An 18,041-nucleotide genomic window follows, 5' to 3' on the forward strand; every position below is an offset into this window, starting at 1 on the left:
GAAGAAACTGGAAGTTATGGAATCATTACAAATGTCAAAGCAGACATTTATGCTTATGACACAATTAGAGGCTTCCTAGGTACTACAGCAAGGAGAATGAGATATGAAAGGCCAGAAGTGGAGAGACAATTTCAGACAGCAGGAACAGCAGCAGAGATGTTTGAACCCAAAGGCCAAATTACATCAAGGGCAGGATCAGCTGAGGTACCACTTAAGGTCAGCAAAGGAACAGCAGAGGAACAGCAGCTGCCTCTCAGAGTATTCTGAGGGTGACCCAAGCCTACATCCCCTCGCAGGGCCACTGGAGAAGACACCTCCAGTTCATCTCTGATAAGTACAAGACAATGGGGACAGGCTGCCAGTGTTGCAAGAGGGTTTTGTGTTTGCAAGAGTGAAAGCAAACAGGGAATTCTTTTAAGTTTCTCTTTTCAGGCTGCCTTGAACCGAGTGAATGCCCTAGGAGAGGCACCTCGGAAAGGCACAGTGCTGCAGCCTTGAGCTTCTGCTCTCTGTGTAAAACCACTTGTGCCACCCTCACGGGTGCGCAATTCCAGACTCCCGGTGCCAAACCACTATGGGATGGTCACAGAATTTCTAAAGGGCCAGGTGCTCTCCTGCACAAGCTGTCCAGGCAACATCAGCTACCATCAGCTGCCTACCTGCCTGTCTGGTGGTGACCACTTGGGTTGCCACTGCCTGAACAGACACGGCTTAAGAGACTACAATCCCAAAGTGCAATGTGGGAAGCAGACGGGCGGCTCCCGCGGTACCGCACAGCTGCTCCACGCTGCCCAGGTGCCTGAAGTGCTCCCAGGGCGGCGTGTGTGCTTTGGGACGGGGCACAGCGAGCACCCAGCTGGGCACGCAGGGCCGGAGGGCCACAGGCTGTCCTGGCGCGGCTGGCACGAGGGGAGCGCACCCACCCGAGCTCGCAGCACCCCAGCCTGGGGCACCCACCGCCGGCCAGCGCGGCCCAGGGCAGCCCCCGGCTCAGGCAGCCCACCCGTGCCCGCGGCGAGCGGGGCCCGGTGCGGAGTGCGGGAGGCGCCGGCGGGCGGGGGCCGGGCCGGGCCGGGGCCCGGCGGAGGCGCAGGCCGGGGGCGGCCGCGGGATGGGGGGAGGCCGGCGGGGCAGCGGCCAAGCCGGGCAGCGGCGGGCGGGGAGCGCCCGGCTCCCTCCGGCCGCTCCGGCGGGACCCTACCTTCTCCGGGCCCGCTCCGGGCGCTGCGGTCGCTCCGACCCTGGGGGTCCCGCTCCCGCCTCCGCCCGCCCGCGGCCGCCCAGCCCCGCCCGGGCTCCGGCCGGCCCGGCCCCCAGCGCCCGCCCCGCCGCCCGGCTGCCTCCGCCCGGCCCGGCCCGGCGTGCTGCCGCTGGGAAGGCGGAGCCGCTCCGCGGGGCTGGCCCGCAGCCTGGGGAGCCCGGGGCCCCCGGGTGACGTGGGGACTTCGCCCTGTGCAGCAGCGCGCGGCCCTGGGCTGCGAGGCATTTCCCCCGGCGGCCCACGGGGCCAGCCCGCCGCGGGACACGGTGCCCAGCCGGGTGCGCGCCGGGACATGGGCTGCAGCCACCCCCGGGCTGGACGCGGCACTCGTGCGCCGTGCACCGGGCCAGGCTGCTGGCAGAGCACCCGGGAGCCCGGCGCGGAGCACGGCAGCCTGTGCAAACCCTCTTCTGCTTCCCCACAGAGCGCTGCCGCCTCGCACACACTGCCGGGGCTCCCCTTCCCCGCTGCTGCCTTGTGGGAATCTCGCTGCCTTCTCGGCTTTGGCTTTGGCAGCAGCTAACGAGTGGGTCTACACTGTCCATCTGGTGCAGTCTCAGCTTTACCGCTAGCAGCCTCCTTGGCTGCTTAGATACATTTTAAGATCATGCATTAAGATGGAGAAAAATAAATAGCTCCCCAGCAGAAATCCATGACAGAGAGGGCCAATTTGTGCATCACAGAGGATCCGGCATACCAAGTATAGTAGGTCCCGCGCTGGATTTCCTGGCAGGCTAAAAAAAGCCTCCATGCCCCAAGGGATACCATCCCTCAGCAACACATTGTAAAGCCTGGAGTCTCTAAGTCCCCTTGAGCAGTTACCACTGTTTGGCACTTGTTTGTGCATTTAGCTACAGTTCTCCATAGCAACCACACAGATCTCAGCTTGACTTGCCACCAGCCAGGAGCGGGTGAGCGGAATGCGTCGCACGCTGGCTCTCAGAGTCGTGTTAGTACGTGCACAGGCTGGGTGCTGATTCCCGTCTGTTCTGAGGTGGGGACCCACACTGCTGCCTTGGCACGATGCCGTGGGCAGGGGGCCTGAATCTGCACAGGTGCTCTATTCCCTGCAGGTGTGGATGCTTGTAGACCGTTTACTGGTGCTGAAGAATGGACAACAGCCCCTGCCACAGGGCTCTAAATGTCCTCTGACCCAAATTTTCTGTAGCTCTTGCCTACCAAAGAAGGGTTTGAACTTTTTTCATCATCCCAATACCTCCTGCAGCCTTTCAGGTCACTGCTGTGACCAGCTCTCCTCTGCTGACATCCCCATCCAAGCTGCTTAATTTTTCTTTGAGTTCACTTATTTGTATTTCCCCTTTTCTGCCTCCTCCATGCCAGATACAGAAATGAGAAGGCATTGCATGCAGAGTTCTGTCTGCCCTCCTGGTTCTCTCAAGATCCTCACAGCTTTGCTTATAAAAATTTTGGTTCACTTTCCTGGGCCTGGCTTCACTTTGTTTTAATGTTTTCCAGTGTCTGCACACAGTTCTGGTCCTTTCGTCTCAGAAAGAAAGGCTAATAGAGAATGGAAGAAGGTTTGGAGGCAGGTGGTAAGGATGCTCAGAGACATGGGAACAGACTGTAAAGTGAAAAACTGTAGGCTGGGACTCTTCAGCTTGGAAGAGGGACATACGGTGGGGAAGAGGTCTACAAATTCAAGAGTGGCCCAGGGAAGGTGGGGAGAATTGACTGTTTGCTGTGTCTTCAGACACAAACCTGTCAACTGTTTTTGCCTTGACTAAAGCCTCAAAAGTGTAAGAAATCCCTATCCGGCAGATGTTACATCCAAAGGTTGTGCCATTTTTACTTCTTGCAACACTGGGGGCGAAGCTCATGGCAAGCCTTTGAGGGGCGTGCTTAAAAATGCTGCCTCAGAAACATTTTGTAACCATGTTTTCACGTGGAGAGCTCAGCCACGGCCAAGTGGAGCTTTACCAAATTGTTCAACACAAAAATATTCAGAGCTGGGAGGAGAATGAGCTGGACAAATCCCAGCCCAGAGAGAGAGACCTCCAGAGGGTTGTATCTTGCAGGAACCCTTTTGTAGGGGAAAACGCTTGTGACTGAGACTCTAATTTTTCTGCTGCACTGCCAACCCCACAGCAGCCTGCAAGGGTGAGTGATGTGGCCTCCTGGAATGCTTGTCCTGTTCTAGGGAAGAAGTCTCCCTCCTCTGTCTCTAGCCTGAACAGTGGAATTGAGATGGTCCCACATTTTCTAGGACCACAAGAGGGCAACATGAGAGCACTCTGCAGCCAGCAGGCTCAGCAAGACGACCTGTGACACTGCTGGGATGCAGGTACCACGGGCAGCTCTCAGCATCACCCTGTCCAGAGACCACCCAGCTGAATTAGCCAGCTGAAGGCTCCTCCCTGGGAGCTCTTTTCGTGCTCTCAGCTTCATACAGATCCTCAGAAGTCAGCGGTCAGCTCAGCCAGCAGAGTGCTGCAGCTGTGGGCAGCAATATCTTCCTGCACATGGGCTGGACACTTGGTGACAGCAGACCCTTCTAAGTGCTGCATGTGGCCAGGCCGTGGGATGCAGGGTGCCCTCCCTCGTCCTGCCTGCATGTCCACCACGAAATCCCTTGGGTGAATGTGCCCTGACACGTGGCTTCCAACAGCAGGCTCCAGCATCTGCAGTGATGCTGCTGGGCTTGGCCAGTGGAAGAGGTGTTAAACCACACAGAAGTTGGAGAATCTCAGACTTGCCATGCATTTTCATTTCCTTCTGCCTCAGAAAAAAAGAAAAAAAAAGAGAAAAAAAAAAAAAGAATTTGAATTCAGCTTTGGCTGTGACTGCTGAACTGGCCAGTGTCTCCAGCTCCTACTGGTTTCTGCAGACCAAAATCACTCACAGCCACTCTTAAGACATTACCATTCTGGGCACTTTTTTGCAACAGCCTGTATAATTAACCTGCAAGGGACAGCTTCCTCTGCCTTTACAAGAAAAGGCATGACAGAGAAAGAGCTTCTGTTAGCAGGCAGAGCTACAAGAGTGTGTGTGTCCTGCTAATGCTGGAAATGCCACCAGCATCTTGTAGCAGAGACAGAGGAGGGCATGACAGTGAGGGGTGAAGTGCAGAACATTGCTTTTGCAGTAGGGTGGTAGACGTTGCTCACAAAAAATTATGTTTACAAAGGAGGGGAAGCAAAGGAATGTTTGATGGACACTTTTTTACAGGCTTTAGACAGGGAGAGAAACAGTGTAACCAACGGCAGTATGGTAGAAATCTATTGGGATATCTATTGGGATAACCACCCAAGGAAAAAAGAAATCACTGGGGCGTACTGTTTACCCCTCTCGAGTTATTTGTTTTCAATGAAGAATTCTAGAAAGGTTTTGCCTGCTTAAGATATTTTTACCATGGAAATAACCAGTTTTGTGTCTACTCTTGCTTCCACTCCAAACCCACACAGCCTAAGCAGCATTTTGAGCCTGCCTCACTAAACTATGGATCCTTTCTCTCCTACCCTAATTAAAACTCGCACAGCTTATGCTGTACCTGCACAGCACACTGCTGGCATCAAGTATCCACACTTCCCAATTGCATATTGAACCAAGGTTCAGGGTATTTGTTTCAAAGGAACATCCAAATAACCTGGCTTGGACTTCTATTCATCACCAGTTGTCAGATCTCACCCAGTTGCTTCTGTGATCAGAATAATAGTTTGGGTTGGATAGAGCAAACTCCTCAGCAAGCCATTTGGTTTGGGTCTGAAGGCTTAAGGAGACAGGATAATACTTGGCTTTTGCCAGCAGGTATAATTTCAACCTATCTGACTACAAATAATCCAAACCAGCTACTAGGAAGTCCCATCTGCACATCAAGACCAGGAGATGACCCTGAACCATCACCTCCTAGAGTTACCAGTCAGCAATAGCTGTGCTGCATGTGGTTCAAGCTGTGTTCAGAGCTGCTTACATCACTGCCTGCTTTAAAACTGACCTTCCCCTAGCTTTGGGGTCTGCAGGCAGCAAGTGTCCTTACCTGAGGGAGAAGCATGGCACTTGCACCCAGAGGACTAATGTTCATGTGCCCAGTTTGTGAGTGCAGCTTATACCAAGGTTTGGATTCATTATCCCTGGTATACACTAGTGGCATTTCATGTGGGCTGTGGCAACAGTTCAGGAGTAAAGGGAGCAGAGATTGAGCTAGTGCAGGAGAAGATCTCAGCACACACAGACACACTGCCCAGGGAACTGTATCCCAGACACATTGTGTTGTGAATGACTTCACAATTTGCTCAGGGATTAAATACTTCCTTGTTTAATAATTTGGGCTAGTTTCATGCTGGACTGTTGGAAAGTTCACTGGCTGGAGTCATCAGCCAGGCCTCATGTAAACGGCTTCCCCAGCTCTCAGCCAAATGACCTATCCTCATCTTTGGGTTCCCCGGCGGGTGGCTCTTGGCACCACCTTCTTCTGAAGGGCTTTGTTGTTCATACGTGTGCCTGAGGCTTTACGCTCCGCAGGCTTCCTCACCACTTCTTGTTTGAGCTGGAAATGCACCTGGAGAAAGAACAAAGATAACTGCATTTAACATCTTTCACGCAGTGTGTGTGCCCTGCTGGCTCAGGGGTCTGCGGGACCTGCCTCTGCCTTCGAAGCTGACTCTGGGACCAAGTCAAACAGTAAAGGGTCTCAGCCATTGTTAAAGGAACTCAGTTCTTAAGGAGCTGTAAATTTCTTTCCTCCTGTGGAAACTGTACTGACAACGAATTACGTTTCTTACGCAGAGTTACTCCTGTGGCAATGTGATGTCCTAGGATGGTTTGGAAGATGAGCTGTGAATGGCAAGGGACTGAGCTATGTTCTTTATTCTCCTTTTCTCATCAGAGAGTAGAGACACAACATTGCTTTGTATCTCTGTGAGTATTTAATATGCAGGATGGTTTAAGATAGACAGTTTTTTTTCAATTGCATCTTGCTAGATTAATCAGTTTTTCGGCAACCAGTCCTTTGCCAGTGGACCCAGGCAAAACAATTCTGGGGAAGAAACCTCCATCCACTACAGCCACACAAGCAGGTACAAGAGGGAGTAGAGGACAGGGAGTGTGCAAAACACAGCATCAGATACATGGGGAATGGGGAGGCCATATAGAAAGGTGAAACTGGAATGGGGCTGCATGGGCTTCTTGGGGGAGGGATGGGGTGAACAGTGAGTATGGGAGGTGTTGCAGAAATGGGAACAGGAGGGCTGCTGTGAGAGGAGATATGCAAAACTCAGACTATCAGGGAACAAATCAGTCTTCTACAGTAACACCGTAAAAAGAAAATCTGTTTTAAAAAGGAAACCCAAAGAGCTGGGTGCTTAACCTAGCAAAACAAAGGACTGGGCTTGACAGCTCCCTATAAATATACCAGGGAATAAACACCAGGGAAGAAAAGGAGCTATTTAAAGTACAACATTGGCATAAGAACAAATAGGCATAAACTGACCATAAATAAATTTAGTATGAAAATTAGAAGGTTTCTGATCCTGAGAAGAGGGCAGCCCTGGAAGAACTTCAGAGGCTGAGCAGAGTGGGATGAAGCGATGGAAGGTGGGAGAACAACCACAGTGTATTTACAGCAGAGCCTGACCAGTGTACATACAGTGAAGCAAATGATGTGTCAGGATGCCACAGATGGGGGGAGGGGCAGTCCTGCTGGTGTTTTGAGGAGCCTGCAAATGTGGTTCCACCATGTTCACAAGGCAACAGCAGGGGCAGGGATCACCACCCACTGTTTTTAGAACCAATTTCTAGTTGTCCAGCCAGCCCTCAGAAAGGCATTGTAGGAGACACACCAGTGTCAGGAGCACTTCATTTCCTGAAGGTGCTTGGCTGTTCTTTGTTGGCACTCAGTTCCCATTTGTCTTCAGCGCTCTCAGCAAAAAGAAAGGCAGACTTCAGCCTCTTGCTATGAGTTTGATAACATGTTTGGTCCCAGGCAGAATGCAGATGATAACAGAGTGCTGAAACCCACAAAGCTGGGGGGATAACTGAACCTCAGGGAACAGATGCTGTCTCCACATCATCTCATCCTGGAGAGTGAAGAGGATGGAGGGAGAGCTGAAGAGCAGCAGTCCCAGCCAGCCAGGAGCTCTCCCATGGCCAAGAAGCAGAAGGACACAGGAGCTGGTATGGGAGCCCAGTGCGGCTGCAAGGCCTCAGTAAGGAATTGAAAGGCACATGGCATTGTCTTCACTCTGTCCCCTGCTGTGAGCTGTGTAGAACCTTGTCTGCCAAAACAGATAACCTATAGCCACTGGAAATGCTCTACATCCTATCTCCTTTCTCTGCTGCTCACTAGACATCTCCCACCACATTTCTTTCTCCCTGGGGTGAAGATATTTTGAGAAACCCTTGTGACTACGCAGCCTGACTCACCAATGAAGGTGCAGCTGGGCCCACTGTTGTTGTGACTGTCAGGGGCTGGTACCCCTCTGCAGAGGCTGTGACAGTGTAAGTGCCAGGCAGCAGCAGCCGGAAATAATCTCCCATATCACCTGGAACACAAGGCAGGAAAAGAAAGCATTCGGGATGCTCAGGGAGCAAAGCAACAGACATACCAGTAATTCTTGCTGAGTTACTTCCTCTAGGATGTGTAGCCTTCAAAACCCAGATTTTTTTTCCCAAATCTGCTGGCTACCTCAAGGCTGGATTCACATTGGTACACTGCAAGTGATGTCTCATTAGTGCCATGGAGGAGAGGTCAGTCTGCAAGTAAAAGCCAAATGAAAGGGGACTGTACAGCAGCATTGGCTGTGCCTGTGTAGGGGGCTGCAAAGCTGAGCACTCACCAGTCAGATGACAGCAGACCTAAGGACAATCACAGCTCCAGTCTGATTCCTTATGCGGGAATCTAATTCCCGCAATACACAATTTTGCCACGTTTGGGTTGGCAAGTTTTAGTTGCTCATTAGCTCAGCTGCTCCCTGATTCCCTGCATAAGAAAGCCCCAGAAGCACTTTGACAGACTGTGCTCTGGTGTGCTTAGGGACACGGGATGACCAACAGTGAGGTAACACCACATTATGGATTACTTTGGAAATCTGAATATAACACCATCTATGTAACTGGATGGGCATTGCAAATGGCTTCAGGGTGGATCTGGGAGCACAGCTTCACCTGAATGTGGTAGAGCCCTGGCACAGGACAGCAGTTAGGCTGTGAAATATCCATCCTTGGGGTCAGTGAGAATTGTCTGGAGGGAGCCAGTGCTGGGGAAAATCTTGCTCCAAGCTGGACAGATGAATTCAGAGGGCTCTTGACAGCCAGCTTTTCTGCAATTCTGTGATTTTTTTCCACAGTCCCCTTTCCTATGCAGGTTGGCATAAAAAGTGCCAAATATTAGTGTTACTGACTCACAGACCTATAGCCAGGAGGAGCTTTAATGATTTCATAGTCTGACCTGTGAGGAGCTGTAATATCAGCTATTTTCTGCAGGCAGTCTGTAATGTTCGGCCTGCTTAGAGGAGGGTGTTCATGGAAAGGTTAAAATTGGCCAGCAAGGGAGAAACAACTACAACCTGGATGATGGTAAAGTGGCACTTAATTCTCAGTCTAACTTGTCTGGTGTGATCTTTCAGTTTTTCATCTTATTCTTGTTTTTTTCATCTTGTTCTTTGCTATCTTCTGTTTCAACTCTTTGCAGATACTTACAGGCTTGAGTAGACTATCCCCCCAGTTGTCCCTCCCAGATAAAATAGGAGGTGAGTTTCTGAAGTCCTTTACTATAAGGTTTGCATTCCATTTCTCACCTCTGTCTTTCCTAAGCCCACCCTGGTCAAGGATAAGGATATTTCTCTAGTGATGTCATATTTCTCTACTGTCTTTGGGAAGCAAACCATGATGGCCTCCCATATTATAGCCTTGCCTGCTAGCTTCACTCACATATTCCGACACGTAAGCGGATCAACAACCCACCAGAGGTGATGTCATGGCTGATTCCCTGGACAGAAATCACTGCTCCTGCAATGCCATTGTTGTTCTCATCTGACACCATCCCTTTGATGCCCTGGTGAACCTGCAGGAAAGGAGACAGACAGATGGGTCAAGGCCCTTCCTTTGCTCAAGAGGGTATTGCCAAGCAGGGCAGAGCTTTGGGGACGACCCTTCCTTTTCCTGTACCCTTGGTGATCCTGGTTGTCCCCACCAGACCCAGTCTAGGACACAACAGGCCACCAACAACAGGCTTCCCCAAAGGCCACCAACAAGGGCACCCCATGATCTCCATAGCCAACTCCCTTCCACTCCTGGTGCCTACTGGTCCCCTACCACCAGGGCCCATGGGGATCTTAAGGAGAAGGGTGTAGGTCTCAGGATTGTCGCTTTACCTCTTCAATGAAAGCAACAAGGGCCTCCCGGTTGGCCATCCACTGCCTCTCCAGGTCCTCCTCGGGGGGAAACTTATTGCAGCTTAGCTCCAGGGTGATTTCAAAGCAGTTGGTGTAGAGGTAATTGAAGTCCTGCATGCCTGGAAGAGAAGACTAGCCTATGGCCAGGGCATGGCTCCCTTCCTATTCCTATGTTCCATCATCCTGGCCTGTCTTTCTTTGACCAGAACCATCTCACTCTCCTTATCTGCACCAAAGGTGCAGCCTCCTCCTTGCATGACAGTGCAACCAGAGCCTTCTCCACCCATGCAGCCCTCTCCTTGTAGCTGCCAACTCTCTCTTTCAGCTGGATCATTCATCAACCTGCCTTCAGAAGCCCAGGGAAGCTGGGAACCACAGGGGGCCTATATATCTCTTCCAGTTCTTCTTCAAACTTTTGTCTAGTCTTTTGTGTTGATTTTTTAGTTTCCTCATTGTGCCTTTTTAAATGAGATTTTTCAGGAACTAGCAGCTGCCTTCCCTTTGGTCACAGTTTTGGGTTTTGATGGACTTACACCGTAGGATTTTCAAATACACGAACAGATTAATGTTTCCTTTGTCTAGAAGCACATAGGATGAAGGTCTCTACAGATCTTGGCTTTTTCTGTGGCTCTTTCCCAAGCTATTTCCTGGTCTGAGAAACAAACACCAGAATGGTGTCTAGTAATAGGCACAATCCTATTGCCACAGTCCTTCCTCAACCCATCCTGTCCTGAGGTTTCTTGTCTATCCCTTCACCTCTTTTTGCTGTGGGGAGTGTTCACTGGCCAGCCCTTACCTTTACTGAGTGAGTACCAGGATGCCCCATTTGTGATGCCATCAGCAAAGTAGTCCCCGCAGTTCCAGCCCCGGTGCATCCAGCTGTGGGCATATGAGTAGGTCTTGGCCAGCTAGAGGGAGAGTAGCCAGTGGTCACCGCTCCAGCCCCACATGGCTGGAGAACCTGCCTGGCTCTGGACAAAACATGCTCCTTCCTTTGCTGAGGAGCATGGGAAGGAAGTCAGACAGGAGAGAGTTCCTTTGTTTTACTGCCACAAAATACAACACAAGGAGCCCAGGACCTCTACAAGACTTATGCAGATAAAGGTGAAGAAGGAAGAGCAGTAACCTGGCAAGCTGGAAGCTTGTTGATAGCAAAAGGGCTTCTGCCTTGCTCATACTGAGAAGGGAAGAGGGGGAGCAGAGGGTGCTGGACATATGCAGGGACACTTGGACCCACACAGCAAATGGCACTAACAGAGGAAAAAGATATATGAAGAAAAGTAACCAGGATCAGTCCTGGCAAATACCAGATACATATTGGGGGAAATTCAATTAGGAAAGAGTTTGGGCAACTTGCGGTTCTAGCAACGACTTGTTTGTTGCTCTTATTAAGGTTACTGTTTATTTTTAGACATGAAGGCAGGGCTAAAACTGGGCTGCTGCATCCAAAGCCAGTCCTTTGCATAAGACACTTTAAGAGAGACTGGCATTTGCATTTTCTAAGGCAAACTCTATACCCCTATATTATGGTTCAGATTCCAGTGTAATGTCATTCTGTCGGCAGGAAAACAGTTACTTCTCTACATTTCTGAGTCCTGAGGCCATGTGGGTATCATTAGCCTACGCCCCAGACTGCAGCCTCTTTACATCTGGGTCTGAGCACGGCCGTGATCCCAGGAGGTCCTGACAAGGCCCTGCAGATTCTGCTTCCAGAGAAGGCTGAACTCCAGCTTGGACTTATTTTTCTCATTAACTGTTCTGAGGCGGACTTACTTCTTTCTTGTGCTGGGTATTTCCTAATGGAAGCAGTGACTGAAGGCGTTGTTTTCTGGGATAATAAAGAAAAACCACAAGCTTCAGCTAGCACTAACAGGATCAAAAGCACAGGCTGATGCATTCCCTGATGTCTGCTTATACTCCTGGAGCTCTTGCTATTTGTTGTAGTTCTTATTCTTCACCATCCATAAGCCCCTGCTGGGCACCCACCTCCCTTATCCTGGTATCAGCTGGCCCCCAGTTACCTCTCTAGGAAAAAAACCCTATGCATTCTAAGACGGTGTAGCAAAGCTGAATGCAGCTTCCAGTTTTGGAAGGGCAGGTTGTTATTGAGTATACCAGTGATATTTGGGCTATGGGGAAACCAAGCACAGCCTGGACAAGGAGGGGGGCCCTGAGGGTTAAGACTGGCCTGCCCCTGTGGTGGGACTGGCTCACAGGGTGGGACTGTCCTGACCTGGCTCCTGAGCCAGTGGCTGGCAGAAATGCTGTAGTCTGCTAATGATTATTTCCAACACGTTTCTTGGCTCAGCTCCTGCATGACGCAGTGACCAGAGCTCCCGTCCAGCTCTCACTCTGCACCCTGCCAGGGAATGTCCTTGCCCAACGTGGCCGTGCTCACCTTCTGAAACAACTTGTCATCAGGGGTAGGCGTGTTGACCGTGCGCCGGTGGCTCCTGAACCGCTGATCCTGGGACTTGTCATAGGGGTAATTTGCCACCACTGCTCCACCGTGCAGATTGGCCGAGAGCACAAAGTTATAGCTGCTGATCCACTGAATCACAGCCAATGTCTCTGGCTCCACCTGTAAGGAGACAGGGAGAAGAGACCTCTGTGCCAGCTGCTGTGTGTGATTGACCATGTCAGACCCTGTCCTGTTGACCCCTCTTGCAGCTTCCTTTGTTCTCCACCAACTGCCCTGATACACAAAGCAGCTCCCCCAGCACAACCCCAAAACCTGAGGCACAGCATGTGTCACCTCCTCTGCCCTGTGCACTGCAGCCTGCTCCCCCAAGCTGGATTGTGATGTCAACCTCTTCTGGCAGAGGGGCAAGCTGTGATATGGGACCAGGATTGCATCGTTTCTCTGCAGGCAGAAGGCTCAGAGAAGGAAACAAGCACTGTTCAAGCCAAAGGACAGAGTATTTGCTTGCATGCTGAGACACTCTCAGAGGATGCTCTAGCCCTCACGGTATCCCAAACTGGTACCTGGCTTTTCCAGTTGTCAGGCAGTGGGATGTGGTGATTTGGCCCGCTGATTTCCCTGCTGTAGTACATGAGTGTGTTGAGGTCAGGGAAGTTGCGGTTCAAGTCCACTCCATTGGCATTGTTCCTCCCTGTCAAGTACCCGTTGCTGTCTGGGCCCTGTGGGGCAAAGGTGCATCACAGGGGTGAGTCCTGTGCAGGTAGGGTGCAGTCAGGTTGGGCATCAGAGAAGCAGAGACTGGCCACTGTAAAAGCACTTCAGTGCCTATGAGTTACAAGATGTGTTATTGCTGGCAGGGCAATAAGGAGTATTGGTACTGACAGGGAAAATCAATAACAATATCTTCATTTTTCAAGAAGATAAGTAAGCCACAAGACAAGTAAACAATTTGCTTTAGCTGAAAGAGCCACAAATACCTCCCTGAGGTCTAGAAGCACAAAGAAATGGGTGATTTTTTTCAGGAGGACTAAGGGACTTATTTCACCCCCCATCTCTCATGTCCCTGCCTGCTTATGACAGTGGCATTCAGCTGTCACTTTCCCAGTCTAGGGCAGGGCATTTACAGTGACCTTTCTGTGACAAATAACTTCTAAGGAGAGTAAGACAGGTATGGGAAGTCTTCTCCGTCAGCTGTCAAGGTCGCCTGTAACAGGACACACAGCATGAGCCCTTGGTAGGGAGGTGAGAAGCAGTGACAGCATTTGACAGGACAAATTCGGCAGGGCATGAAAATAAAGGATTCCCCCTCCTTCTAACTGCAGTGAAGAGGATCCCAAAGGGATTTGAAGGGCTTTCTGCCCCTACCCATCTGGAGGAGGTGATCACTGCCTGGTACCTGCTTGGCAGCCACTTCGTACCCGTCGGGGTTCATGGAGGGCATGATGTGGATGCGCGTGTCATGGATGAGGCGCGTGATCCGCTCGTTGCCCCGGCGGTACTCCTCGCACAGGAACTCAGAGAGCTGCAGCAGCAGCTCACGGCCCAGCACCTCGTTCCCATGCATGTTCCCAACATACTTGAACTCCGGCTCCACTGGAGAGAGCAAGAGAGTGATGCCATCAGCCAGGGCTGGAAAAGGGGGGAAGAGCAAATGCCTACCACAGGGAGCCCCAGGCAAGCCCAAGGGACACCCAATAAATGGTCTGAAATGACCTTTCCCTTGGAAAATGGAAACCTCAGCGAGGGAGAGCGGCACAGTTCTCATATGGGCTCCGCTTCATTTTGCCACAGCACTCTGGGAGCAGCTCAGACTCTCCTCCAGGTTGCTTTGGGCCTTTGGAGCACACAGGAAGAGTATTTGCTGGTGGTTTGATCTTGGGTTGGTGAAAGGCAGCACAAAAGGACCAAGGAGCACTGGCAGGATTGCCCTGGGCTGCCAGGGCCTCACAGCTCTGTGGTAGGTGGCAGTGGAAGGGACACACTGTTTCTTCCACCTCTGCTCTTCTACATTTGCCCTCAGTGCCTGTCACCAGCATGGCCCATTCCCAGCTCTGCATGTCTCCTTCCTCTTTACTTGCCTCCAAGCTCAAGGTTAAGGTCTTCCTCACCCTCAAGGGAAAAGACCCTGGAGAAACCTTCAGCAGCTGAGCTGAATATGGATCAAACTGTCCTTCAGGCAGCTCCAGTATGACCAAAAAGGTCTCTTGCTACTGACTTTTCTAAAATAAGGTCTCAAAATACAGACTTGGAGACCACAGGCAGACAGTGCCTGGAACAGCACTTGATGCTTTGCTGAAGGAGAGGCAGGACATGTGAGGGACAGGTTGTGCTTTCCCAGAGGCCTTTTAAAGCAGTTACTTGTGGGAAAATAAAATGTCACATTGCAGGCTGGAGCCAGCATTGGTAGAATGAAAGACAACAGGGGAATTAAGTTAAAAAGGGAGTCTGACTGTCACATGAAAGAGTCAGGAAAAAAGAGGGTGTTGTTGCAAATGCTGGCTTGCCAGATCTTGAGACTCCCATTGCACCATGAGCTTTCTGGACACCAGCAGGGATCAGACTTGCAGCGGCAGCATGTGCAGCCTTGCTGCCAGGTATGATGTCTATCAGGATCCCTGGGGTAAAAGGCATCACATCCCCAGATTGTGAGCTGCTGCTTGCAAAAGCTCCTGTGCCTTTGCTGCGTTAAAAAAAAAAAAAAAAAAAAAAAAAAAAAAAAGTCTAATATTAGCTAAAGATTTTGTTTTTCCATGTTTTTTAATTGCTGTGTCTCAATGCAAGACACCAGAGGTGAGCAACATATTTTGATCTTGCTAGATTTCAGGGACATGAGAATTGACTTAGTTAGATAATCCAGTTATTAAAAATACAGAAAAAATCTTGGGCATATGTGCAGCCTTTAAAGAAATAAGGTTTCAGCAAGGATTCTCTGCTTTGTTTGAGTCTGCAACAGGATTTGCCAGCCTTTTTCAGTATGCAAACCCCTAAACTTTATGTATATGGACACACAAACTCTAATTACTGCATGTAAGCCCATTGACTCTGAGCTTGCTTTTCAGAGTTACTTTTCATGTCCTTCAAGGAAATCCAGAGTTTCCCAAATTCCTCATGCTACAAGCTGAAAGTGCCAGCCTGACAGTGGCCCATGCTACAAGCCGGGCCACAGGTCCATGTTGCCTGCCTGGGGCAGGGGAGATCTGAGTCATCTCCTACAGCCTTTCCAGCTGCTTTCATGTGATTCTGCAAGTCTAAAATCCAGTGGTGCACTGCCAGTGCCCTTTGCTCACTCCGTGCTTTGAATCAGCCCATGACGTACTGTGGAGGTACCCCAGATGCCCTCAGTGCCACACAGGTTTCCCAGTGCTGAACAGGGCTGTCACAGAAGTAGTCAAGGTGGGAAGCCTCCCATCCCACCACCTGGCACCCCTGAAAATGATCCTATGGCCACAGGACTGGAACAGTATGCCCTCAGTGCAGTGCTGCTAGACATGGGGTGCTGTGGGATTTGTGGGGCTGCTCCACTGAGGGGGGCACAGGTTCTGCACACCCCTGCAGCCCTGCAGGCATTTTTACACGTGACTAGGCTGCCTGCACTTACCAGCCCCTGCGTTTAACCACATCAACCCGGACTTGAAAAGGCAAAAGATCCCGCAGAAAGCTCTGTCCTTATCTGCAGCTCAGGGAACAAGGCAGGGATGTGAGGGAGCCCTGTGTGCAGCCCCCCAGCCTGGAGAGGCAGCTGCTCTCCTCAGCCCCCCCAGGGCACCTGGCTGCCAGCAAGGTCTGGCTCGGCAGCATCTCCAAGCTGCACAGGCAGCAGCTCAAGGGGCCATTGCTGCCAAGGTTCCACAGGGCCACGTGGCAGCAGGTGGAGATCCCTGAGACCAGCCTGTCACTGGGGTTGCACTGCCCACGGGGCTGAGAGGGCTGTAGAAGCCCAGCGCCCTCTCTGCCGGGGTCCTCGCTTGCTGTCCTCCTGGCTTTGCCGTCTGGAGGAGGAAGGGCCGAACACTTTCTGTCCTGTCACCACCCAGCAGCACAGGGCAGAGGGTGGGTGCTGCTCTACTCGCCTGAACAACACTGTTTTGGGAGGGAGAGTGTGGTAGGGCAGGCGGGGTGCTGGGATGGACTCGCCTGCGTTCTCGCATTAGATTGAGCTGAAAACTCGGAGCTCCGTCCAAAGTACGCGCCTGGGCCACGCTGCAGCTCACGCAAGCACAGGGCATGGCACGGTGCACGTGTGCGGGCTGGGCGAGCGCGTCCCTGGGCTGGCTGCGGGGTCCCTGCCGGAGAGCGTGCTGCCTGGCACCTGGGCATTGCCAGGAGTCCTGCCTGGAAAGGGAGATACCCCCCACCCAGTGCCCCAGCAGTGCCGCGTGGCAGGGAGTGTGCCAGCGAAGCCCGTCCTCTCCGAGCCGCTGTCCCCTTCCCCCGTACTCACGGGGCTCGTGGATGCCCGGGTAGTCGCTGAACTCCAGCACGTAGAGGTGCCGGCCCTCGACGCTGCGGCCGATGCTGTAGATGCGGGTGACGTAGGGGCACTGGCTCTGCACGCGGAACAGGGCCTGCACCAGCTCCTCGTAGCGATGGTGGAGGAAGCTGAGGGCGGCCGCCCCCTCGAGCAGGAGCAGGGCTCCCACGAGGGGCCGCAGCCACCGCGCCATCCTCCCGCGGCGCTGGGCGCCCGGACCAGCTCCCAGCCTCGGCTCCCTCCCCGCCGGGAGCTTAAAGTGCAAACTCCAACCAGCTCTTTCCAGCTGCCGAGTGCCAGCCCCCTGCACCTGCGGGCGGGGGGCGGCGGGAGCGGGGCGCGCCGGGGCCCCGCGGCGCAGGAATGCTCCCCCCGCCCGCCCGCCCGGCCCCCGGCGAGCCCGCTCTCCTCCGGCGGAGAAGTTTCCCCCCGCTCCAGCTCACTTATTAACTGGACAGCAAACAGGGCCCCGCAGCCACTGGCTGTCACCGCAGAAGAAGCGCAGGGCTGGAAAACTGGCTGCGGAGGGCGTCGGGGCTGCCAAGCGCTCGGGGAGCGGCGGGCGGGGGAAAGGAGAGGAGAGGAGAGGGGGCCGGCGGGCGGGGGGCTGCCCTCACCGAGCCTTCTCGTGGGGCAACAGCCGAGGGGGATGGGGATAGCGCCGGGGCGGCCTCGCCGCCCGCACGATTCCCGCAGCCCTGCGGGCGCGGGCAGCTCCCGCCGCTCCTCCCCGCAGTCCGGTCCCGGCTCCGCGCCGCGCCTCCTCTCCTGCCCCCTCTCCTGGGGAAGCAGAGGAGGCACCGCCGCGGGCTCCTCGGGTCAGTCGGCCCCTCTGCCCGGCCCTGCTCACTCGGCGACCCCATTGCTCTCGGGATAAACAGAGGCAGGGACTGCATCGCCCTCGCCACAGCTGGCTGCCCAAACTGCCGAGCTGGGGGAGGGCAGAGCCGCGTGGGATGTGATGCAGGAGTCGTCTGCTGAGCAGGAACCATCACGGAGAGCTCCGCTCGGAAAGTCTGGTATCACCCCGCCCTGCTCTGGAAGGGGGCATAAGAAAGAGTTCTGACAGGCACTGGGCAGGAGGACATTGCTTAACTGCGCAAAGACAAATGAAAATGTCCTGCTGTCTGCTAACAAAGGGTTGAGAACTGTGGATATAGGGGAAGCTGGTTCCTCTCCACCCCTCTGCTTATCCCAGTGGGCAGCAGACTCCTCATGGTCCCTGCTCTCTGCCCACTGCCAGAGGCAGCCTTGCCCCACAAGGCTAAACTCCAGCAGCCTAGTGGCTCTGACAGAGGTATTTACTAGGAGAACCCTGACACAGAGACCAAACATGAACACAAACAGCTGAAAAATTTACCATCACGGCTGGACAGGCCAAGAGAAAGGCTCCCTTTGATAACATGAACATGCTATTCTGCTCTATCCAGACCATGCTAGAGAGGGCTCCTCTGGCCATCAGTAATAGGCTGCCCAGGATACTCAGTGCCATGCTAAACATTTGCTTTCCCTCCAGCCTTGAGGTGGATCTGTGCTGCA

At 52.9% G+C, this 18,041-nt stretch overlaps 2 protein-coding genes across 3 annotated transcripts in view; both read right to left on the reverse strand.

The window, feature by feature from the left end:
* DNMBP (dynamin binding protein) overlaps window positions 1–1,289 on the reverse strand; it is a 34,826-nt gene extending 33,537 nt beyond the window's left edge. Inside the window, exon 1 of one of the 2 annotated variants that reach the window (XM_053983253.1) lies at window positions 1,202–1,289. The gene's annotated coding sequence lies outside the window, so the exon portion shown is untranslated. The remainder of the gene's footprint in view (window positions 1–1,201) is intronic. The other variant, XM_053983252.1, reaches the window with a different exon arrangement.
* A 4,229-nt stretch (window positions 1,290–5,518) lies between these two features.
* On the reverse strand, window positions 5,519–16,903 carry CPN1 (carboxypeptidase N subunit 1). Its single transcript, XM_053984255.1, has 9 exons — window positions 16,473–16,903; window positions 13,428–13,624; window positions 12,595–12,750; window positions 12,008–12,190; window positions 10,406–10,517; window positions 9,589–9,728; window positions 9,179–9,278; window positions 7,640–7,758; window positions 5,519–5,777 (listed from the first exon to the last, which is right to left on the reverse strand). Exons 1-9 carry the CDS (start codon window positions 16,693–16,695, stop codon window positions 5,646–5,648), a joined length of 1,362 nt encoding a protein of 453 aa, XP_053840230.1. The 5' UTR covers window positions 16,696–16,903; the 3' UTR covers window positions 5,519–5,645.
* Window positions 16,904–18,041: the final 1,138 nt, after the last annotated feature.

Source organism: Vidua macroura, chromosome 8, assembly GCF_024509145.1.
Source record: "Vidua macroura isolate BioBank_ID:100142 chromosome 8, ASM2450914v1, whole genome shotgun sequence".
Lineage (NCBI taxonomy): Eukaryota > Metazoa > Chordata > Aves > Passeriformes > Viduidae > Vidua > Vidua macroura.